Here is an 18,426-nt window from a genome sequence, read left to right on the forward strand (position 1 = left end):
ATCAGCATCACCTCCTGCCATAAGTGTTAAGGTGATTCAAGCCACGTCTTTGCTAATTTCCAGAGGCAGTCATGCTGCCAGACACTTCATCACCTTATCTAATTGCAATGTCAGGTAGATAGGCATCTCTCTGAAAGGTAAAATACTGAAGTAGAATTATCTGTCAGCTCTAGTATGCGTGACATGGAAAGTTTGCAGCACAAGCCAAATAGTTTTTCAAGAATGTTGATATGCTGAAACTTGAGATTGAGTTTCATTCCATCTTCCTTTTAATAATACAGTGGAACCTTGGGTATCCCTTACCAATTTTTGCCTTAAGAACTGAAATTTTGCAAGGAATTTGCATCGGCATACAAAGCATTTTTGGCATACAAACAAACTGAACCGAACAGAATGTCGGCTAAGTTGTGCATATATCTGGGAGCCATTCAAAACTTGTTTGCGTCAGTGGAAAGCCAAGTGAAGCCAACCGAAGCAGGCTTACGAATTTTAACGATTTTTATTTCAGTCAGCGAAAGTTGTTTTGAAAGAGTCAACCCACAATACCAGCATTGTCTTCGGCATGCCTTTAAAAGCTACATGATTTTTCGAGTGTTTTTTTTGGTGACAGATTGGTGGTGTGGGTAGTCTGTTCTATTTTTAGCCCAAGCTTAGTGGCACGACTTCCTGTGAGGAGCCTTGACATGGAATGCTTGCAAAAATATGATTATAGTGTTGGAAAATGGTAATACAGTAATACCTCACACATCCACGAGGTTACATTCCCAGGACCCACTAAAAATGCTAATACTGTACTTTAATGCTTATTTTTATAGTTTAAACCCTAAATATGACCCCAATCATGCTCCCAAAACACTTTAATTTCATTAAAACGATCACTGAGATCACTGATTCATGGAATATATGCGCGTGTTGAACCAAGCACAAGGGGCGGGGAGATGAATCGCGACATCACGCATACAAAGCATCATAGCTACCAGCCAATCAGCAGCTAGGTAAAACTGTTAATGCTCTGTGATTGGTTAAGAACTCGCCTCCGGAGCTAATTAAATTCGTATGCTGAGGTTCCACTGTGAATCCTTCCATATGCACCCCAGCCTTGTTTAGTCATATATGCTTAGTTCATATTCTAACCAATCACCCCACCCTATGCACCTGGCAACTGAGCAAGTCAAACTTTTCGCATTTGTGTCAACACCCTGAATGATTTCCCATCCCCTGCTGCTATAGCTCCCATAGCTAGCCCTGTAAATGTTGTCTGCATAATCTTCTTGTGGGACCAAGAGCTATGGTGTTACTTACTTGGTCAGTAGGTTGCACATTGCAAAGTCAGCTTTTTATACCTGCAATGCTTCATCCATTATTAAGGCTATTTTGCTCTTTCTTTTTGTGCCAGGTCACAGATTTCATCTCTCCACTGACTCTAGAAGCTCCATTATGAAACTGGTCAGCCACTTAGCTCATTACACTAGGATCAAGCTCTAGTTTTGCTAAGGTTTCCTTGATCCTAGCTTGAAGCCCATTAACCTCTGCTGTGCTGACATCTGGGATTAAACTCTGACCTGTAGAAGGTTTGCTTGGTGGACTAACAGCACTCTCACATCCTAGGCAGACCACAAGGTTACAGAATGAGATGCAACTACAGAACCCTGAACAGATATCATGGTGTTTCTAAACACCATGCTCATCGAAGCCCTGCATGTCAATGTGCTGCTGCATTGCTGTTAAGAGCCCTCATTTGGACTACTCCCAGCATCTCTACTCCGACTCACAAGTGTGGTAAATGTACACTTCTTTCCTTTTAACTTTATCTTCCTGTCTCATTGGTGTATGTTTATCATCTTGCTTGCTCAGAAATGCCACTTCAAAAAGTCTCTTGGTTCATCTCTGTGGTTGTTTTTGACTTTGTAGTTGTTTACTACACACCACTGTTAAAATGGCTCGTTTTTGTGAGGTAAAAACATGGAACTAAGATAAATCATGTCAGAACCTTTCCCACCCTCAATGTGAAATTACAGCAGAAATGTTGGGGAAAACCAGGAATATTCTGGGAGATTTAACAATATCCTGCTTGCATAAGTGTGCACACTCTACTATAATTGGAGATGTGTTCAGAATGAACCAATCACATTCAATCTCATGTCCAATAGTAATTCTCACACAGCTGTCATCAGTGAAATAATTCTAATTAACCCCTAAATAAAGGTCAAATGTTTCTGTTGGATTTTCTACACATTTTCTCAGTTTCATCTGATGCCATGGGTCAAAAAAATCCTACAAAGCATGTACGATATTTTGTTGAAAAGCACTGAACCGGAAAGTGGTATTAAAGAATTTTCAAAAAATTGAACGTACCATAGAACACAGTAAGTACATATACACCAATCAGGGATAACATTATGAGCATAGACAAGTGAAGTGAATAACACTGATTATCTCCTCATCATGGCACCTGTTAGTGGGTGGGGTATATTAGGCAGCAAGTGAACATTTTGTCCTCAAAGTTGATGTGTTAGAAGCAGGAAAAATGGACAAGAGTAAGGATTTGAGCGAGTTTGACAAGGGCCAAATTGTGATGGCTAGACGACTGGATCAGAGCATCTCCAAAATTGCAGCTCTCGTGGGGTGTTCCCGGTCTGCAGTGGTCAGTATCTATCAAAAGTGGTTCAAGGAATGAACAGTGGTAAACCGGTGACAGGGTCATGGGCGAAGAAGAGATGAAGACTGATGTGGTAGGAAGGCTAGATGGAAGCCCTTCCTCCAAAAAAACATCAACTACATCACCCCAAGCCATGTGGCAAAAGGTGTTTATGGTCTGAGGAGATTCGAAAGGTTGTAATAATTCTTCATAATTACAGAAGATGTGTTTGGAACAAAAAATATGCACATCAGCACCATACTTTAGAGCTGCTTTGCCTCAGCCAGAACTGGGGCTTTTATCAAAGTAGAGGAAATCATGAATAACTACAAATTCCATTTTAGTGAAAACCTTTCAGGTGCTTGCTAGTAAGCTGAAGATGAAAAGGAATTTCACCTTGACACAACAACAATGACCCCAAGCATACATCCAAATCAATAAAAGAACTGCTTAACAAAAAAGATCACCGTTTTTGAATGGCAGAGCCAAGACCTGAACTCAGATAAAAATCTGTAGGAGGCCTGAAGAGGCTGTGTGCAGGAGATGCCCATACAATCTGATGGCTTTTGAATGTTTTTTTACAAGGAAGTGTAGGAAAAGTTGCCACTCAAGAGGTTCAATGCTGAAGTGGTGAAAAAACAATCAAAAAGTGCGTCAACTAGTTTACTGTAGAGGTGTGCATACTTTTCCACAAAAAACAGCAATTTTCTATTACTTTTTATGTCTGTTGTATACTTTTGTACCACAATAACAAATCTAAAAAGCAAACAAATATTATTAAAAGTCTCTGTGATTATTTAGGATTAGAAGGATTTAGGATTTTTATTTAGGATTTTTGGATTAGAAATCTAACTTTTAATTAAAAAGACACACACACATCATCATCATCATCATCATCATCACTGCTGTCATCACCCCTAACTGATGTGAAGTCAGGTATTGCAGTCAGTGGCAGATACAAATGCAGAAAAAACACAAGAACATGAAGGAGAGTTACACAGGTGTGTGTGATCTCAGGTGTGTGTGTGATGTGTAGGTACACTATATAGTCCAGCCCTCTGCTGAAAGAAGAACCATGAAGACCGATATTGAATCTATCTATCCAGATCATGTACTATCAATGCTTTGCAATAACACCAAACACCATGCCTTCACTCAACCTGAGGATGGAACCCCAAAGCCTGGATCCTGTGAGACAGTAACTTTAATATTGTGCTGCAAGCAAACGAGTCAGTTTTATTCAATGTAATTGGATCACTTTAATACTGTGTCAGCTGCATTTTTTCACAACTCAGCACCGCACCACCAGAGGGAGCTCATCAGTTGTTGTAGGCACTTCCAATTAACAGTATATTGTATACAGCAGGTCCTTGACTTATGTCGGAATTCCGTTCCTACAGGGCGACGTAACGCGATTTTCGCCGTAAGTCGGAACTCACATACAGCACTGTACACATACTGTACTGGTGAATGTAAACAAAGCCGTCTTCCTCGTATAGCGCCAGGTGATGACGTATTCGTCCGCTCCGCTCGCCAACTAGTTCCCGCGCGAAATTTCTTTTAACGTCGCAAATGCGGTACGTCGGAATGATGGAACAAGATTTTCTTAATAAATTTATGGGAGATGGCGACGTAACCACGAAACGCCATAGGTCGAGAACGTCGTAAACCGAGGACATGCTGTATTCACTACATGGACATATTTGTGTAATTTCTGTGCCATTGTGTCTATATCTTGATCCTTTTTTTAATCTGGATATCTGGATATTGCCTTGGCTTTGGGAATATTGAGCTATATTGTGTACTGATTCTTGCCTGATCCTCTGACCACATTTTGCCTATTCGACTTGTTAACCCTGAGACTGTTTACGTGTGTGACCTGTACATTGTACACAAGTTTTAGATTGTGGATATTGTTTGTAATGAACCTCATGAACATGGAGCCTAATCGCCCATCTGAGTCCTGTTCATTATTCCTACTTTGTACCCACTTTACTGGAATATGAGGGATTTAGGGGCAGTGGTGTTTCAAGTGGTTAAAGCTCTGGGTTGTTGTCTAGAGAATCACGGTTCAAGCCCCACTGTCGGGCTCCTGAGCAAGGCCCTTAACCTTCCCTGCTCCGGGGGTGCTGTATCATAGCTATCCCTGTGCTCTGACCCCAACCCCCTCAGCTGGGATACAAGAAGAAAAGAATTCCACTGTGCCGTAGTGTATGTATGGCGATAATAAAGGCTTCTTCCTGAGCAAGTGAAAGTCATACACTTTTATTATTAGATTATTTCACTAAATATACATTATATATCCATGTTAAGTTAAATTAAAAGGTCTGACACGTTGCAAAAATTGTCAATAATAGATATATATGCTATTTACGTTTCAAGTGAAAATCCAGAATGACATTTTGCCTTACAGGAAACTAAATGAACAAATGTGGAGCGGTGAAATGAGTGCTCATGGGGACTTGTTTTGAAAAGGGATGGTCTAGATGTAAAGGGGGGAAAAAAAGCTGTTGCTTTGAAAGCACTGAGAAAAATCTGGCAGCTTTATTGGTGTGAAATGCACAGAGGGAATTTCACTAATCTGACAAGTCCACATTGAAAATGAAGTGTCTGCCCTACAGAGCTAGAAGTGATAATATGATTAGCTTTTCTCATGTCTGTAATATAATAATATTTTAAACAATTTCACCCTATTTGAATTTTTTTTTTTAAATTATACATGTTGGCACTCTGATTTGATATTTTTCCGCACAGTATCAAATGAATTCAAGAGAAGCTTGTTTTTATATGAGAAAATATATAATTTATCACTAATTTAGCCCATATAATTAGCATCTATCAGAGTGACAGTCTTCTCCAAGCACCAAAGCTATCTGTTCTTGCGATGAATATTCTTCCACACTTCAAATTCCTGTAAGTGACAACATCTGGATGGATGTGGCTGTTTCTGAGTGTTTACTTGTAGGGGATTATAGTCTAGTGGCACACTTCATAGGCAGCCTTCACAGAAGTATCATATGATACTATTGTGAACCCATTTAAATACTGTGAATAAACTTGTTGGAATAATCATTCTATTCTCTTCACGAGGGCTGACATGTAAGCATGGATTCCCTCTTGAGAGAAAATTGCCTTTGTATAAATACAGAGGCAAAATGCCGGGGATCTCACACACTACACTTTCAGCTCATGGTTAAGAAATAGACAACGTGTGGCAGCTCAGATCTACACACTCAGGAGAACAGAAAGCTCTTTACACATGAACAAAGTAAACATCCTCACTCTCAGTGGTGCTTCACACTGTAATCAGTCACTCCGTTCTGCATACATTTCTATATTCTACTATATGTATGGAAGTATAATAGTGCCAAAATTCTTGAAAGCAAAATAGCATATTGAACTGAATAAAAACTTGTCACAAAAAAGACGTTTGAATTTTTCTGCTTTGTATTTACAAAAAAATAAAATTCAGGTGGAAAGAATTTAGGTATTAAAATCCAGGTGGAAAAATACGAGCCTTAAATTCAAGTGGAAAAAATACGCGCCTTCAAATTCAGGTTGAAAAATTCAGGTCTTAATATCCGGGTTATTACAGGAAGAGCAATAGATTGCCGATGTCTCGGGCCCGTGTCTCAGTGCACTTTAAAGTGTACATCCTGCTCCCTGTACAGTTCACTTGGAGGGGAATCACTTTCCAATTGGAACACAGCTCTTGTAATTAACCTGCAGTGGAGAAACGGCTCTGAGTGAAAGTGCACAGGGATTGTGGGCTGTGAAGACGATGGACACTGGAAAGACAATGGAAGACAAAGTCTCGGAGATACTCTCTGATGATTCCACCCTCAAAGAAATAGGACAGAAAAGTCACCAAGCATTAAGTAGACAAGATACAAGCAGCAAGACAGATGAGAGAATGAGAGAATGAGAGAAGAGAAGAGAAGAGAAGAGAAGAGAAGAGAAGAGAAGAGAAGAGAAGAGAAGAGAAGAGAAGAGAAGAGAAGAGAAGAGAAGAGAAGAGAAGAGAAGAGAAGAGAAGAGAAGAGAGGCTGTAAAAAAAGAAGTTTGCATGTTCTCCCCGTGCTTGGTGGGTTTCCTCCGGGTGCTCCGGTTTCCTCCCACAGTCCAAAGACATGCTACTAGGCTGATTGGAGTCTCTAAATTGCCCGTAGTGTGTGATTGCGTGAGTGAGTGAGTGTGTGTGTGCCCTGCGATGGGTTGGCATTCCGTTCAGGGTGCCTTGATTCCCAATGACACCCGAGGATAGATCGGATAAGCAGTACAGACAACGAAATGAAAATAATAATAATAATAATAATGATAATAAAGTATCTACACGGCACTACTTCACACGCAAGCTGTAAAAGAGATAATATTGCATGTGTAAGAGGGACAGTATAATGAATTTAATGAACTCCTTTTTACTAGCAAGACTCTGAAATGATGGGAGGAGTCAGAAAAAAGATTGAATAAAATTTTATAAAGTTGCATACTGTTTGTGTTCATTTGTGTTTATTATTAAACATCCTTATTAAAATCCTAGAAACGCCCCTGCAATGGACCAAGGGGTAAGTTAAATTAGTTTTATTAATTAACAGGGCAGTATAAGTTATTTTACTGTACTGTTAATTTTTTTTCTTTTTTGTGACTTCGGCACAATGGTAGTCAATAAGTGAAGTTACGTTCTTTTTTAGACTACTATTAGATTAACAGAACTCATACTGCCCTGTTAATTACATCTTCACAGCCCGCAATCCCTGCACTCTCACTCAGAGCCGTTTCTCCGCTGCAGGTTAATTACAAGAGCCGTGTCCCAATCGGTGATTCCCCTCCAAGTGAACTGTACAGGGAGCAGGATGTACACTTTAAAGTGCACTGAGACACGGGCCCGAGATATCGGCAATCCATTGCTCTTCCTGTAATAGCCCGGATGTTAAGACCTGAATTTTTCAACCTGAATTTGAAGGCTCGTATTTTTTCCACCTGAATTTGAAGGCTCGTATTTTTCCACCTGAATTTTAATAGCTGAATATTTTCCACCTGAATTTTAATACCTGAATTTTTTCCACCTGAATTTTAATAGCTGAATATTTTCCACCTGAATTTTAATACCTGAATTTTTTCCACCTGAATTTTTTCCACCTGAATGTGTGAGGTTGAAAAATAATGAAGATTGTATTTTTTTGTAAATACAAAGCAGAAAAATTCAAACTTCTTTTTTGTGACAAGTTTTTATTCAGTTCATGTGATTCAATATGCTATTTTGCTTTCAAGAATTTTGGCACTATTATACTTCCATACATATGACCGATTACTGGAGAGTATAATAAATGTATTATAAAATAAATGGAAATATCAGAGTGGCAGCGCTTACATTTATCTAGTATGTCCTATTATAAGATAACCATGAGCCAAAGATTTTTAAATCTTTATACTCTACCTATTTCTAGACTTAATTATGGTTCATTGTTACAGTTAATCACAGATTAAGGTAACATACAGTGTGTCATGTTATCCCTGCATACGGAAAAGGTGATAAATGATGGATAGCTGTCAGGTAAGAAGACACAGGTGAGAGGATGCAAATGCAGATAAAGCAAATGAAGCCAAAGCAAACAGATCCAAAAGATGAAGCAGAATCTATGTTAGAGACAGGCGCTGATCAAGCAATCAGCAAACAACAGTATGAGGAGTAGACAAAACACAGAAATTAGGAAATGAAGGTCAAAGCAAGGTCAAAATGGACACTCAATCACAACCATAACCGTATATCAGGACTGAGTGCAACTGAGAGAGCTGAATGACTGGAACTGGCGCGCGTGTGTGTGCGTGTGTGTGTGTGTGTGTGTGTGTGTTGAGGCTGATTGAACACAGGTGTGTGTAATCAGTATATAGGTGACTGAGAACAGGGATGAGGGCGTGTATTATGGGCAGTGGAGTCCAGTGTGTCTGTTATTGTAGGCAGTGATACAAACCTGATAGCAGGATTTCACCCTTATTAGCTTAGATTAGTTTTAAAGCACTATAAACTACACCAGAAACAGGACCCTAGCATAAGGTTGGCTTAGAATGATCAGAAGCAGTTTTCTCAAAAAGGTAGGAGCTGAGCCAGCATGTGTTATACTCAGTGAGCCAGCTTGCACATTCAACGTAAAGGATGCTTCAAAAAAGTGATGGTGTGAAAAGAAATTACGATGGAATTATCATTCTACAGCCAGCAGAACAGCATGGAGGACTGGACTGTACATTCCAGAGGAAAAGCCAACTTGGAATATAATATCTCCTTCCTACAGGAAAACAATATCCTTGAAGTCAGGTTTTAGGCCCCATCATAGTACAGAAACTGCACTAGTTAAAATCACAAATGACTTGCTTTTATCTTCGGATCAAGTTTAATCTCAGTGCGGCATTCGACACTATAGATCATAACATTCTCGTAGATCGCTTACAAAATCACATAGGTATGCAGGGACAGGCATTAAAATGGTTTAGATCCTACCTGTCTGATCGATACCACTTATCGATCAGACAGGTAGGACAGACACTTATACGATACCATCTCCATGTAGTTTTAAATGGAGAATTGTCCAGTGTAGTGCCAGTGAAATACGGGGTCCCACAAGGATCAGTTTTAGGACCTCTGCTTTTCTCGGTATACATGCTTCCATTGGGTAACATCATTAGAAGGCATGGGATTAGTTTCCATTGTTATGCCGATGATACCCAGTTATATATCTCATCAAAACCAGATGAATTATCTAATTTGTCTAGATTAACTGAGTGTGTTAAAGATATTAAAGATTGGATGACCGATAATTTTCTATTACTACATTCTGATAAGGCAGAGATATTATTTATTGGCCCAAAAACTAGCACACAGAAGCTCTCGCAATTCAGCTTGAATTTAGAAGGATGCACTGTTACTACTAGCTCAACAGTGAAAGACCTGCGTGTAATATTAGACAGCAACTTGTTCTTTGAAAATCATATTTCCAATATTACAAAAACAGCCTTCTTAGAAATATTGCCAAGCTTAGAAACATTTTATCTGTATCTGATGCAGAAAAGTTAGTTCATGACCTCCAGACTGGACTATTGTAATGCATTACTAGGTGGTTGTCCTGCATCTTCAATAAACAAGCTACAGTTAGTCCAGAATGCAGCCGCCAGAGTTCTTACCAGATCAAGAAAATATGATCATATAACCCCAATATTATCATCCCTGCACTGGCTACCTGTTAAACTTAGAATTGACTATAAATTAGCACTACTTACGTTCAAGGCTCTAAATGGTTTAGCTCCCATGTATCTAGCCAGTCTTCTAACACGTTACAATCCACCACGCTCTTTAAGATCACAAAACTCTGGACTTCTGGTAGTTCCCAGAATATCAAAGTCCACAAAAGGAGGTAGAGCGTTTTCGTATTTAGCTCCTAAACTTTGGAATAGTCTTCCTGACAGTGTTCGGGGCTCAGACACAGTCTCCCAGTTTAAATGTAGACTAAAGACTTATCTCTTTAGCCTGGCATACATTTAACACATCCCATAACCTTGTACTCCAGTACATCTGTTTAAATGCACATTATCAACTAGTACTGCTAATATTATGAACAGTAGCTATGCTAATGCTGTTCTATTGTTTCCCTTCTTCTACCCATCCTGAGGAATACAGAGACTGTGCCGGCTCCAGTGGCATCCGGAGATGGACCAGCTCCAGCCGGGTTCTGCTTGTGAGGATTGGGGTATTCAAAGCAACGCTGTGGACGACAACAACCTCCTTATTAATTTACATAATATTCTACACATGCTGTATCGGCATCACACAGTTGACTACACATAAATGCACAATATAATCACACTCTCTGCTGTCACCCAAATGACCCAAGGTTTCTTCCTCATACCATCTAAGGGAGTTTTTCCTTGCCACAGTCGCCTCAGTCACCTCAGGCTTGCTCACTTGGGATAACATCTAGGACTGTTTCTTATGTAAAGCTGCTTTGAGACAATGCTCTTTGTTAAAAGCGCTATACAAATAAAATGAATTGAATTGTTTTCAGCTGATTTACTCCTTGACTCTCTCTCTCTCTCTCTCTCTCTCTCTCTCCCTTTCTGTCTGACTCAGGTAAAAAAATCAGGTAAAAAAAAAAAGACTTATTGTTTGTTGAGACTTGTATTTGCTGTCAAAACAGTTAACTATGGGCATTCAGGTTAATGTAATATATCTCTGAGATTAAATAAAGGTTTTGTGATCATAATGTAAATGTAGGATGTCATACTTTATCATATTTTCATTTTCTATTTCGAGTTGCTGAATTTGCCAGAAAAAAAAGTGCTGTTTGCATTTTTTATTCATAAGAAAAAGTGTCTGATAAAAAATGATGCCTCCACCATGAGGTCTTACATGAACAAAATTAAATAGGAGTAAAAATATGAATCCAAACAGAATGAAAGTAAAAACAAACATATAATTTATTGTCAATTTAAGTAATGTATATTAGAGGATAAAACATTTCAAAGTAAATATTACTAGAACAATCATTTCTAGGAATTTATTACATGGAAGACTATATGGTGTGTATGGTGTACATGGTGTGTGCAATGTACTCCATTTCTACCAATCTGCTTTCTCCATTAAAACCATTAGTCAAGAGAATGACCTCTGTGTTGACCTCTGGAAACCTGCTAAGATTTTATTATTGTCCCCAAAAATCTGTATTTTCAGTGATCACTCATGTCCGTCATGTGAAATCATGGTTACAGCCATTTGTGTTTTTTCATACTAATTTTATTTGGTGTATAAATGAAAATTTATTTCTCTAATGTTGTGTATTGTGTGTTTTGTTTTGTTTTTTGGATGTATTTCTCTATGTGTTGTGTATAGGTGGTGGACTGTGGAGGTTGGAAAGGTGGGGATGAGCAGTGATTATGTTAACTGTTTTTATTATTGATATAAAAAAAAATGGCTGATATTGTAAATATTTACACCAAACTGCCAAAAGTTCTGCTTTATACAGATGTGTGCAACTATAGAGATGTGTCACTTTGTCATGATTAACCAATCTTGTGCATTTCATTAGTAACAACATACTCAATGACTGAATGTAGTTGTTATTCATCTGATGTTGTTGTTGTTGTTGTTGTTGTTGTGACTTTAGTCTAGTTGCTTCCTAATAAATGAAGACATGGAATTGAAGGATGTACTTCTTTTTTCCATGAAGGAAGGAAGCAGGATTGGCGGCCAAGTTCAAACCAGCTTCAACCAGAGACCGTATTCGATGCTCTTTGCTAGTATATAATCCCTGATTTAAAAATATCTATAAAACCATCAGAGTGTTTCGTCTTACCTGCCAGGTCATGTGTAGAGACGGTGTGGAGGCACTGAAGTTTGGCATCCAGGAGCATTTGCACTTGCTCTTCTGCAGTGATCTCCCCATCTGGCCCGGACTGTGTAAACACAATAACAGCTCTTCAATCTCACTTATCATTTTCCCGGCCAGTAAATGGTCCGTTACTAGCATTGCAAATAAAATCTTTTTTTCTTTTTCCTTTTTTAAAAAAAGTCTCATTTTCCAACCTTCTCTGTGAAAAGGAATGGATTTATTCACAAGACAAAGCAGGAGATTATTCATCCAAGCATAAACGGTACATTCAAAGATATTTATCTTTCTTCCCACAGGGTTACGTCCTCCCTCTCAGATTTGTTCTCACTTTTTCCTCCATCTACTGCCTAGCTGCCCTGTGGCTATGTGCAAGTAACATGGTTGAGTCGCTTCCCTTGCTGTTCACTACTGCGCTGGATTGCTAGCACAAAAACATGAAGTGGGAGTCACTTTTCCTCCATTCACTCCTCATTTTACCTATCGGTCAATTTCTTCTTCTGCATTTTTTCCTCTGAGTGTCCACGCTGTGGTTCTGGTGAACTTTTCCTACTTTTCCTGAACGTTTACAACATAGCTGTGTGAATAAACAAGTGCAAGCCATCAGCGTACACCGTATTTGGATGATTGGCTGCTATGTGCTCCCAGGACACAAAATTCATCACGGTGGATACTAGATGTCCAGTTGTCATAGGTGCCCCACTGTCTGAGGGGCAGTGTATTGTCACAGGGTGGCATGTGACCCCTTGGTGTGAGATCAGTATGCATAAATCAGCTTTAATTGAGAGGAATCCACCTGACTTAGCTTTTCTTTTTGCCAGATTTGACACCAAGACATCAAGGCAGCATGAGGACAGACAGTTCTCTGTACCTCAGGAAGCCTAAACCTGCTAGGGAACATGTCAGGAACGTGTCATGGATATGACCTATGTCTGTGAAAGCAAGGCACAGGTGAACCTTTTTGCCAGTGACAGAACCATTCATTGCTATTAGTGGATCATACTAATGGACTCTGAGTACAGCCCACAGGAGTAGTATGCACTGGCCATGACTCTGCTGGCCCTTTCCATCAACTATACACATTTCAGCCTCTACCACTAATGTTCAGAATTCTGCAAAAAAAAAAAAAAAAAGATCTGCTCTTAAAAATGCATCAACAAACCACAAAGATCATTTTTTATTGGATTTGTTTACTTACATTTACAAAAAATAGTCCTCCTTGACTTTAATGTATAGAACAAATTTTTTGGCTATGCTTTGTAAATTAGTCTATAGTTTGACATAGTTACACCTGACAGAAAAATATTGATGTGTCTGAGGAAAGACAAGTTCTCAATGCTGAAGAGTGATTTTATATTTACTTTTATGACATTTGGCAGGACACTTTTATCCAGAGAGACTTACCTTTTATTTCAATTTTTTATACAACTGAGCAATTGAGGGTTAAGGGCATTGCTCAAGGGCCCAGCATTGGCAGCTTGGTGGACCCGGGACTTCAAACTCACAACCTTCTGATCCAGAAGCTACCACATCCCTCAGTTTTATGCGATAATGATAGCTGGTGGTTCACTTCTGGAAGAGGTACATCACTGTGTCTAGAGCCATACAGCTAGCTAAAATAAACAAATATCTCTTTTAATGCATACTTATAGCATTCGGCAGACACCACATCAGAGCAGCTCACATTTATCTCATGTTATGTGTCTGAGGGTTAACGTCTGAGGGTTAACTTGCTCAGGGGCCCAGCAGTGGCAGTGAATCTAACCTACCTGCAGATCAGTAGTCCAACACCTTAACCACTAAGCTACCACATCCCCATGTGGTAATATTGGGTGTACAGAACTACAGTAATATGGTGTGTAATATTATGAAGAAGAAAGAGGGATGAATGATACACTATATGCTCAAAAGTTTCTGGACACCTCACTATCTTAATCAAGCATGCTTTTCGAACATCCTCGTGCAGATTTAGCTTTTATAATAACCTCCAATCCTCTGGGAAGGCTTTCCACTAGATTTTGACACTTTTTTAGTTTCTTGCAGTTTGTAACAATAAAAGAGGCATGTGAGTAGATGTAAGCCATAATGGTCTCTGTCTCAGATAAGTATTAAGTTATTGAATCATTAAATAAAACAGACAATGTATTGAAAAAATAATGACCAATAAAGAGTATTGGGTTGTGATCATTTATTTTTTGTCATACTTTTATTTTTATATATGATGTTTGTAGCAAAGTGTTGAAAACATTATAAAGATTCACAAGATATTGTGCCCTAAAATTCAAACAATACAAAAAAAAAAAATCTGCAACATTGCTTTGAATTTCAGTGATACTATAAAAAATGTTTGTTTTACTAGATACCTCATAACTTAGAGAGACGTGCAAACATGTAGGTGGATAGAAAACTTAGACCCAATAGGTTACATGGAATTATAATACATACCCAGTGTTTATTTCACCTTTATAGATATATTTAAATAAACAGCGTAGGTGTTAATTCAACACTGTTGTTTATTTCTTTCTTGCATTCACATGGGCACTTGTGATTTTTTGCTAACCTCTGGTAATGCAGTTATATTTGTAGCTCACAAATTGTGAGGGCAAAGACCCAGTAAGTGAGCGAGAGAGGGAGTGAGAGAAAACGGTGAATGAAAAGTGAATGCCAGTCATGTTGCTGCTTTGCAGTAGCACTGGGAATCTGGGAGTCTCTGAAATAATTTATTCATCCATAATTTTATAAAGTAAAGTCACAACAGTGAGTGAAAGTGTGAAGTACAGAATCATATAAAGAAAGAAAGAAAAAGAATTTATTAAGGCGTGCCAAATTTTTTGAAAGCATTTATTCAATTCACACATCAATTCACACTTGATGAAGACTGCTGTAATGTCAAACAGGGTTCGAGACACCTGTAGATGATGTTGAACATTCCACTTTTTTTTTTAGTATTCATTACATATTTTTAACTTCCATATGTATAAATCTATGCATGTGCATGGGCACTATCCCTTAATCTCCTTTCAGAGGAACACAGGTGGTTATATTATTAGGGTGCTACTTTTTTTGCCTAAATAGGTTGATATCATAAATGTGTTATGCCATTTATTATATATGAGGCTTTACACTAAAATATTAATTAAGGTACAATATTTATCTATCCGTTTGTACCACTTATTCTATGCAGGGTAACAGGAAACCTGGAGCCTATCTGAGATTAATCAGGGCACAATCACACACAATTTAGAGACAATGTATGTCTTTGATTTAGGAAGGAAACCCCTGAAACAGGGGCTCAAATCAATCCCAAACCCCAGAGTGTGAAGGAAATATGCTAACCACTAAGTCATCAGGATGCAGCTGAGAAGAAGGTTTAAGGGTCTTGCTCAAGGAGTCAAGACATCATGGTGCTGTTGAGAATTGAACATGTGACCTTCTGAACTGTGACGCAAAGCCTTAACCACTGAGTCACCACAACGAGCTCGATTAGCAGCTCAGCCACTGAATTAACTCACACAGTCATTAAAATAAACATCCACAAAAATCATACACTAATTTTCAGATATTGGCACTAGGAGAATTTTTACCATTCTCAGCCCTGCCAAAAACATTTAATATCCCACAATGCACTGCATTTTCTGGTACAAAACAAATGCTCTAATTGCTTATTTGTTTACAGTACAATACTGTAACATAACAAATATAATTTTGCTGTAAACCGTGTACATTTGCACTTTTTTTTTTTTTTTTTGCAGTGTATGATAAAGTTACCTCTGCTTTTATCTTAATTAGGGTCAAAAGTTTGTGACTAGGAAATTACAAAAGAGTTAGAAAATCGTATGATAAAATTGAGTTAAAATAATTACTTTATATTAAATACTGACACACACAGGTATATTATACACAACACTACTATTTTTGTAAAGACTTGGAGCATTATATATTAAAGACTAGACCATATGGAAGCAAGCAAGGCTCACAAGTGATCTTATGGATGCTGACTTACCTGCGCATGGACCAGCCTCCAGAACACAATAAACCTGGCCAAGTTCCACCAGAGTGTGTGTTTCATGTTGCCAGTTTGGCAGAAAAAGCTGAGAAACGAGATCCAAATCCCTCTGTGATGTTAGGAGTAAATTTCCATTCCCCAAAGTCCACGTCCCACACATATAACACATGCAGTTTCAGGTATCACTTCCATTCCCTGTGATGCCACCCGTCATTCCTCCTCCTCCTCCTCCACCACCACCGCTGAAGTAGCGCGCGCGCTCGTTCACTTCTTTCCCAACAAATTAAAGTGGAGATACGCAAATCGTGAGAGGTCTGAAACAAAGTGTGACATCGCTTCCCGTTGTTTAAAGGTAGACTCACAGGTATCTTCGGGAAGTCTAGATGGAGCTCCGTTACGCGACTTCCCCCGGCGTCGTGTCCCAGTCCGTGTGCGCGCGCGACCGATAGTATAGCGCAGCACGTGAGCCGTTTAGAGCTGAATTGACGCTGTAGTAGCGCGTGTCATCAGAGCGTAAAACGGGTGGATGCGCGTGACTCGCCGGTTCAGCGCTTGGGATGCAAACTCCTAGGGATGTTTCCACCATCTGTGTTTTATTTCGAGTGGTGCTTCTTCGCGTTTAGAGTTTGTTCAGCTAAAAAGCATCACCTGGCAACCCACCGACACTGGTAATGTACGGGTTCGTTAAAAAAAAGATATGTCTTATAATTAAAGAAGAAAGAGTTATGAATGATCTTTATTTTTTTCCAGCTGATTTAACTACTCCTTTGCGTAATTATTCAAAAGATTATGTATTTATCACGCGCAGAGTTTTAAGCGCTTGACTCGAACCCTGGCATCTTTCGCTTCGTGTGTTGTTTTATGTAAATGATCAAGTGCACGTGAGCGAGGTGAACTGCAGCGCGGTTGAATTACAGTAAGGAAGTGAGTTTTTTTTTTCCTGAATCGACTCCTGGAAGTGATCCAAACATGCTGAGTAATTTGTTTAGGCTATTTTTTCCCCATTCTTTTTCTAAACGGAGCCAAAGGACATCTATAGTGCTACAGAAATGTGATGTGTGATTTGAACCACTAAGAACAAACGGTGGTTGTGATGTACAACGTTTTAAAACCAATTATTTCTACAATTATTTAATAATGTATGCATGTTCTTTCTGTACAGTAAACCCCTCATGTCTTGTGCATTCAACTGTTACTTTCCATGTGAATCAACATCATCTTTTAGGCTAGGCCTGAATTCATTCTTCCTCATCAGTCACTCTCATGCTGGAAAATGTTTGAGCCTCTCAGTTCCAATGAAAGAAAATTATGTTACAGAGACATTCTAGAGTTATGTGCTGCCAAATCTCTGGCAACAGTTTGGATCGGCCACATATGGGATGACAGTCAGGTGTCCACATAACTTTGGCCAGATAGTGTATACAGGTTCATCAGTAATAATAAATTGGGGTTGTTTAACCCAGTAGCGTTTATTTTCTACACTGATATGTTTGCAGTTTAATCGATAGCATGATGGTTTAGCTCAATTGGTACAGTTTAAAATAAAAAAAGTGGAAAGAAGAAAAATGAAGGGATAACGGATGTCTGAAAGGATGCGGGAAACACCTTACAACTATGGTTTAATGAGGCATTGATGGATGTTATGGCCAATAGATAATGTTTTATGAAGAATATGAGGAATAAGGAAATTTGGAACATTGCTTGAGATTTTAACTTGCATTCGTACCATTTTTTAAAATGTTTTATTTTGTTTGTTTCTGTCAACTGGAAGAATTAAAATGATAAAATTTAGCTTTTTTTAGTGATTTTAGTCACTCTAGAAAAGCTGGGTTACAAAATGGGAAAATACTGAAGATTTTCTAAATCCCGTTATTGTAGATTAGATTAGATTTATTGTGTTGGCCCCCCTTTTGCTGCCAAACATCCCTGACCTGTCAAGCAGCAGATCCTTTAATTCCTCTAAATTGTGAGGTGGGGCCTCCATGGATCGGACTTGTTTGTCCAGCACATCCCACAGATGCTCGATTGGATTGAGATCTGGAGAATTTGGAGGCCAAGTCAACACCTCAAACTCGTTCCATTTTTGCTTTATGGCACGGTACATTATCCTGCTGAAAGAGACCACAGCCATCAGGGAATACCGTTTCCATGAAAGGGTGTACATGGTCTGCAACAATGCTAAGTAGGTGGTACGTGTCAAAGTAACATCCACATGGATGACAGGACCCAAGGTTTCCCAGCAGAACATTGTCCAAAGCATGACACTGCTGTGACATCTGCTGTGCTGAAGCGATACTACAACATGTTAATATATCACAGATGCATTTATTTTCTAGAGTGTAAAAAAAATAGAACCATAAATCGCTGCAAAAATAAAGCTGTGTTACATTTGACAATTGGTAAAGCTT

At 38.8% G+C, this 18,426-nt stretch overlaps 1 protein-coding gene across 1 annotated transcript in view; it reads right to left on the minus strand.

Annotated features, from left to right (window-relative positions):
• Window positions 1-16,262, minus strand: part of pth2ra (parathyroid hormone 2 receptor a) — a 90,602-nt gene extending 74,340 nt beyond the window's left edge. The window contains exons 1-2 of the mRNA XM_058393184.1: window positions 16,016-16,262; window positions 11,980-12,079 (exon numbers count right to left, since the gene is read on the minus strand). Of these exons, the coding sequence (XP_058249167.1) occupies window positions 11,980-12,079; window positions 16,016-16,081 (166 nt within the window). The 5' untranslated portion in view covers window positions 16,082-16,262. The remainder of the gene's footprint in view (window positions 1-11,979; window positions 12,080-16,015) is intronic.
• Between the last annotated feature and the right edge of the window lie 2,164 nt (window positions 16,263-18,426).

This window comes from Hemibagrus wyckioides, linkage group LG06 (assembly GCF_019097595.1).
Source record: "Hemibagrus wyckioides isolate EC202008001 linkage group LG06, SWU_Hwy_1.0, whole genome shotgun sequence".
Lineage (NCBI taxonomy): Eukaryota > Metazoa > Chordata > Actinopteri > Siluriformes > Bagridae > Hemibagrus > Hemibagrus wyckioides.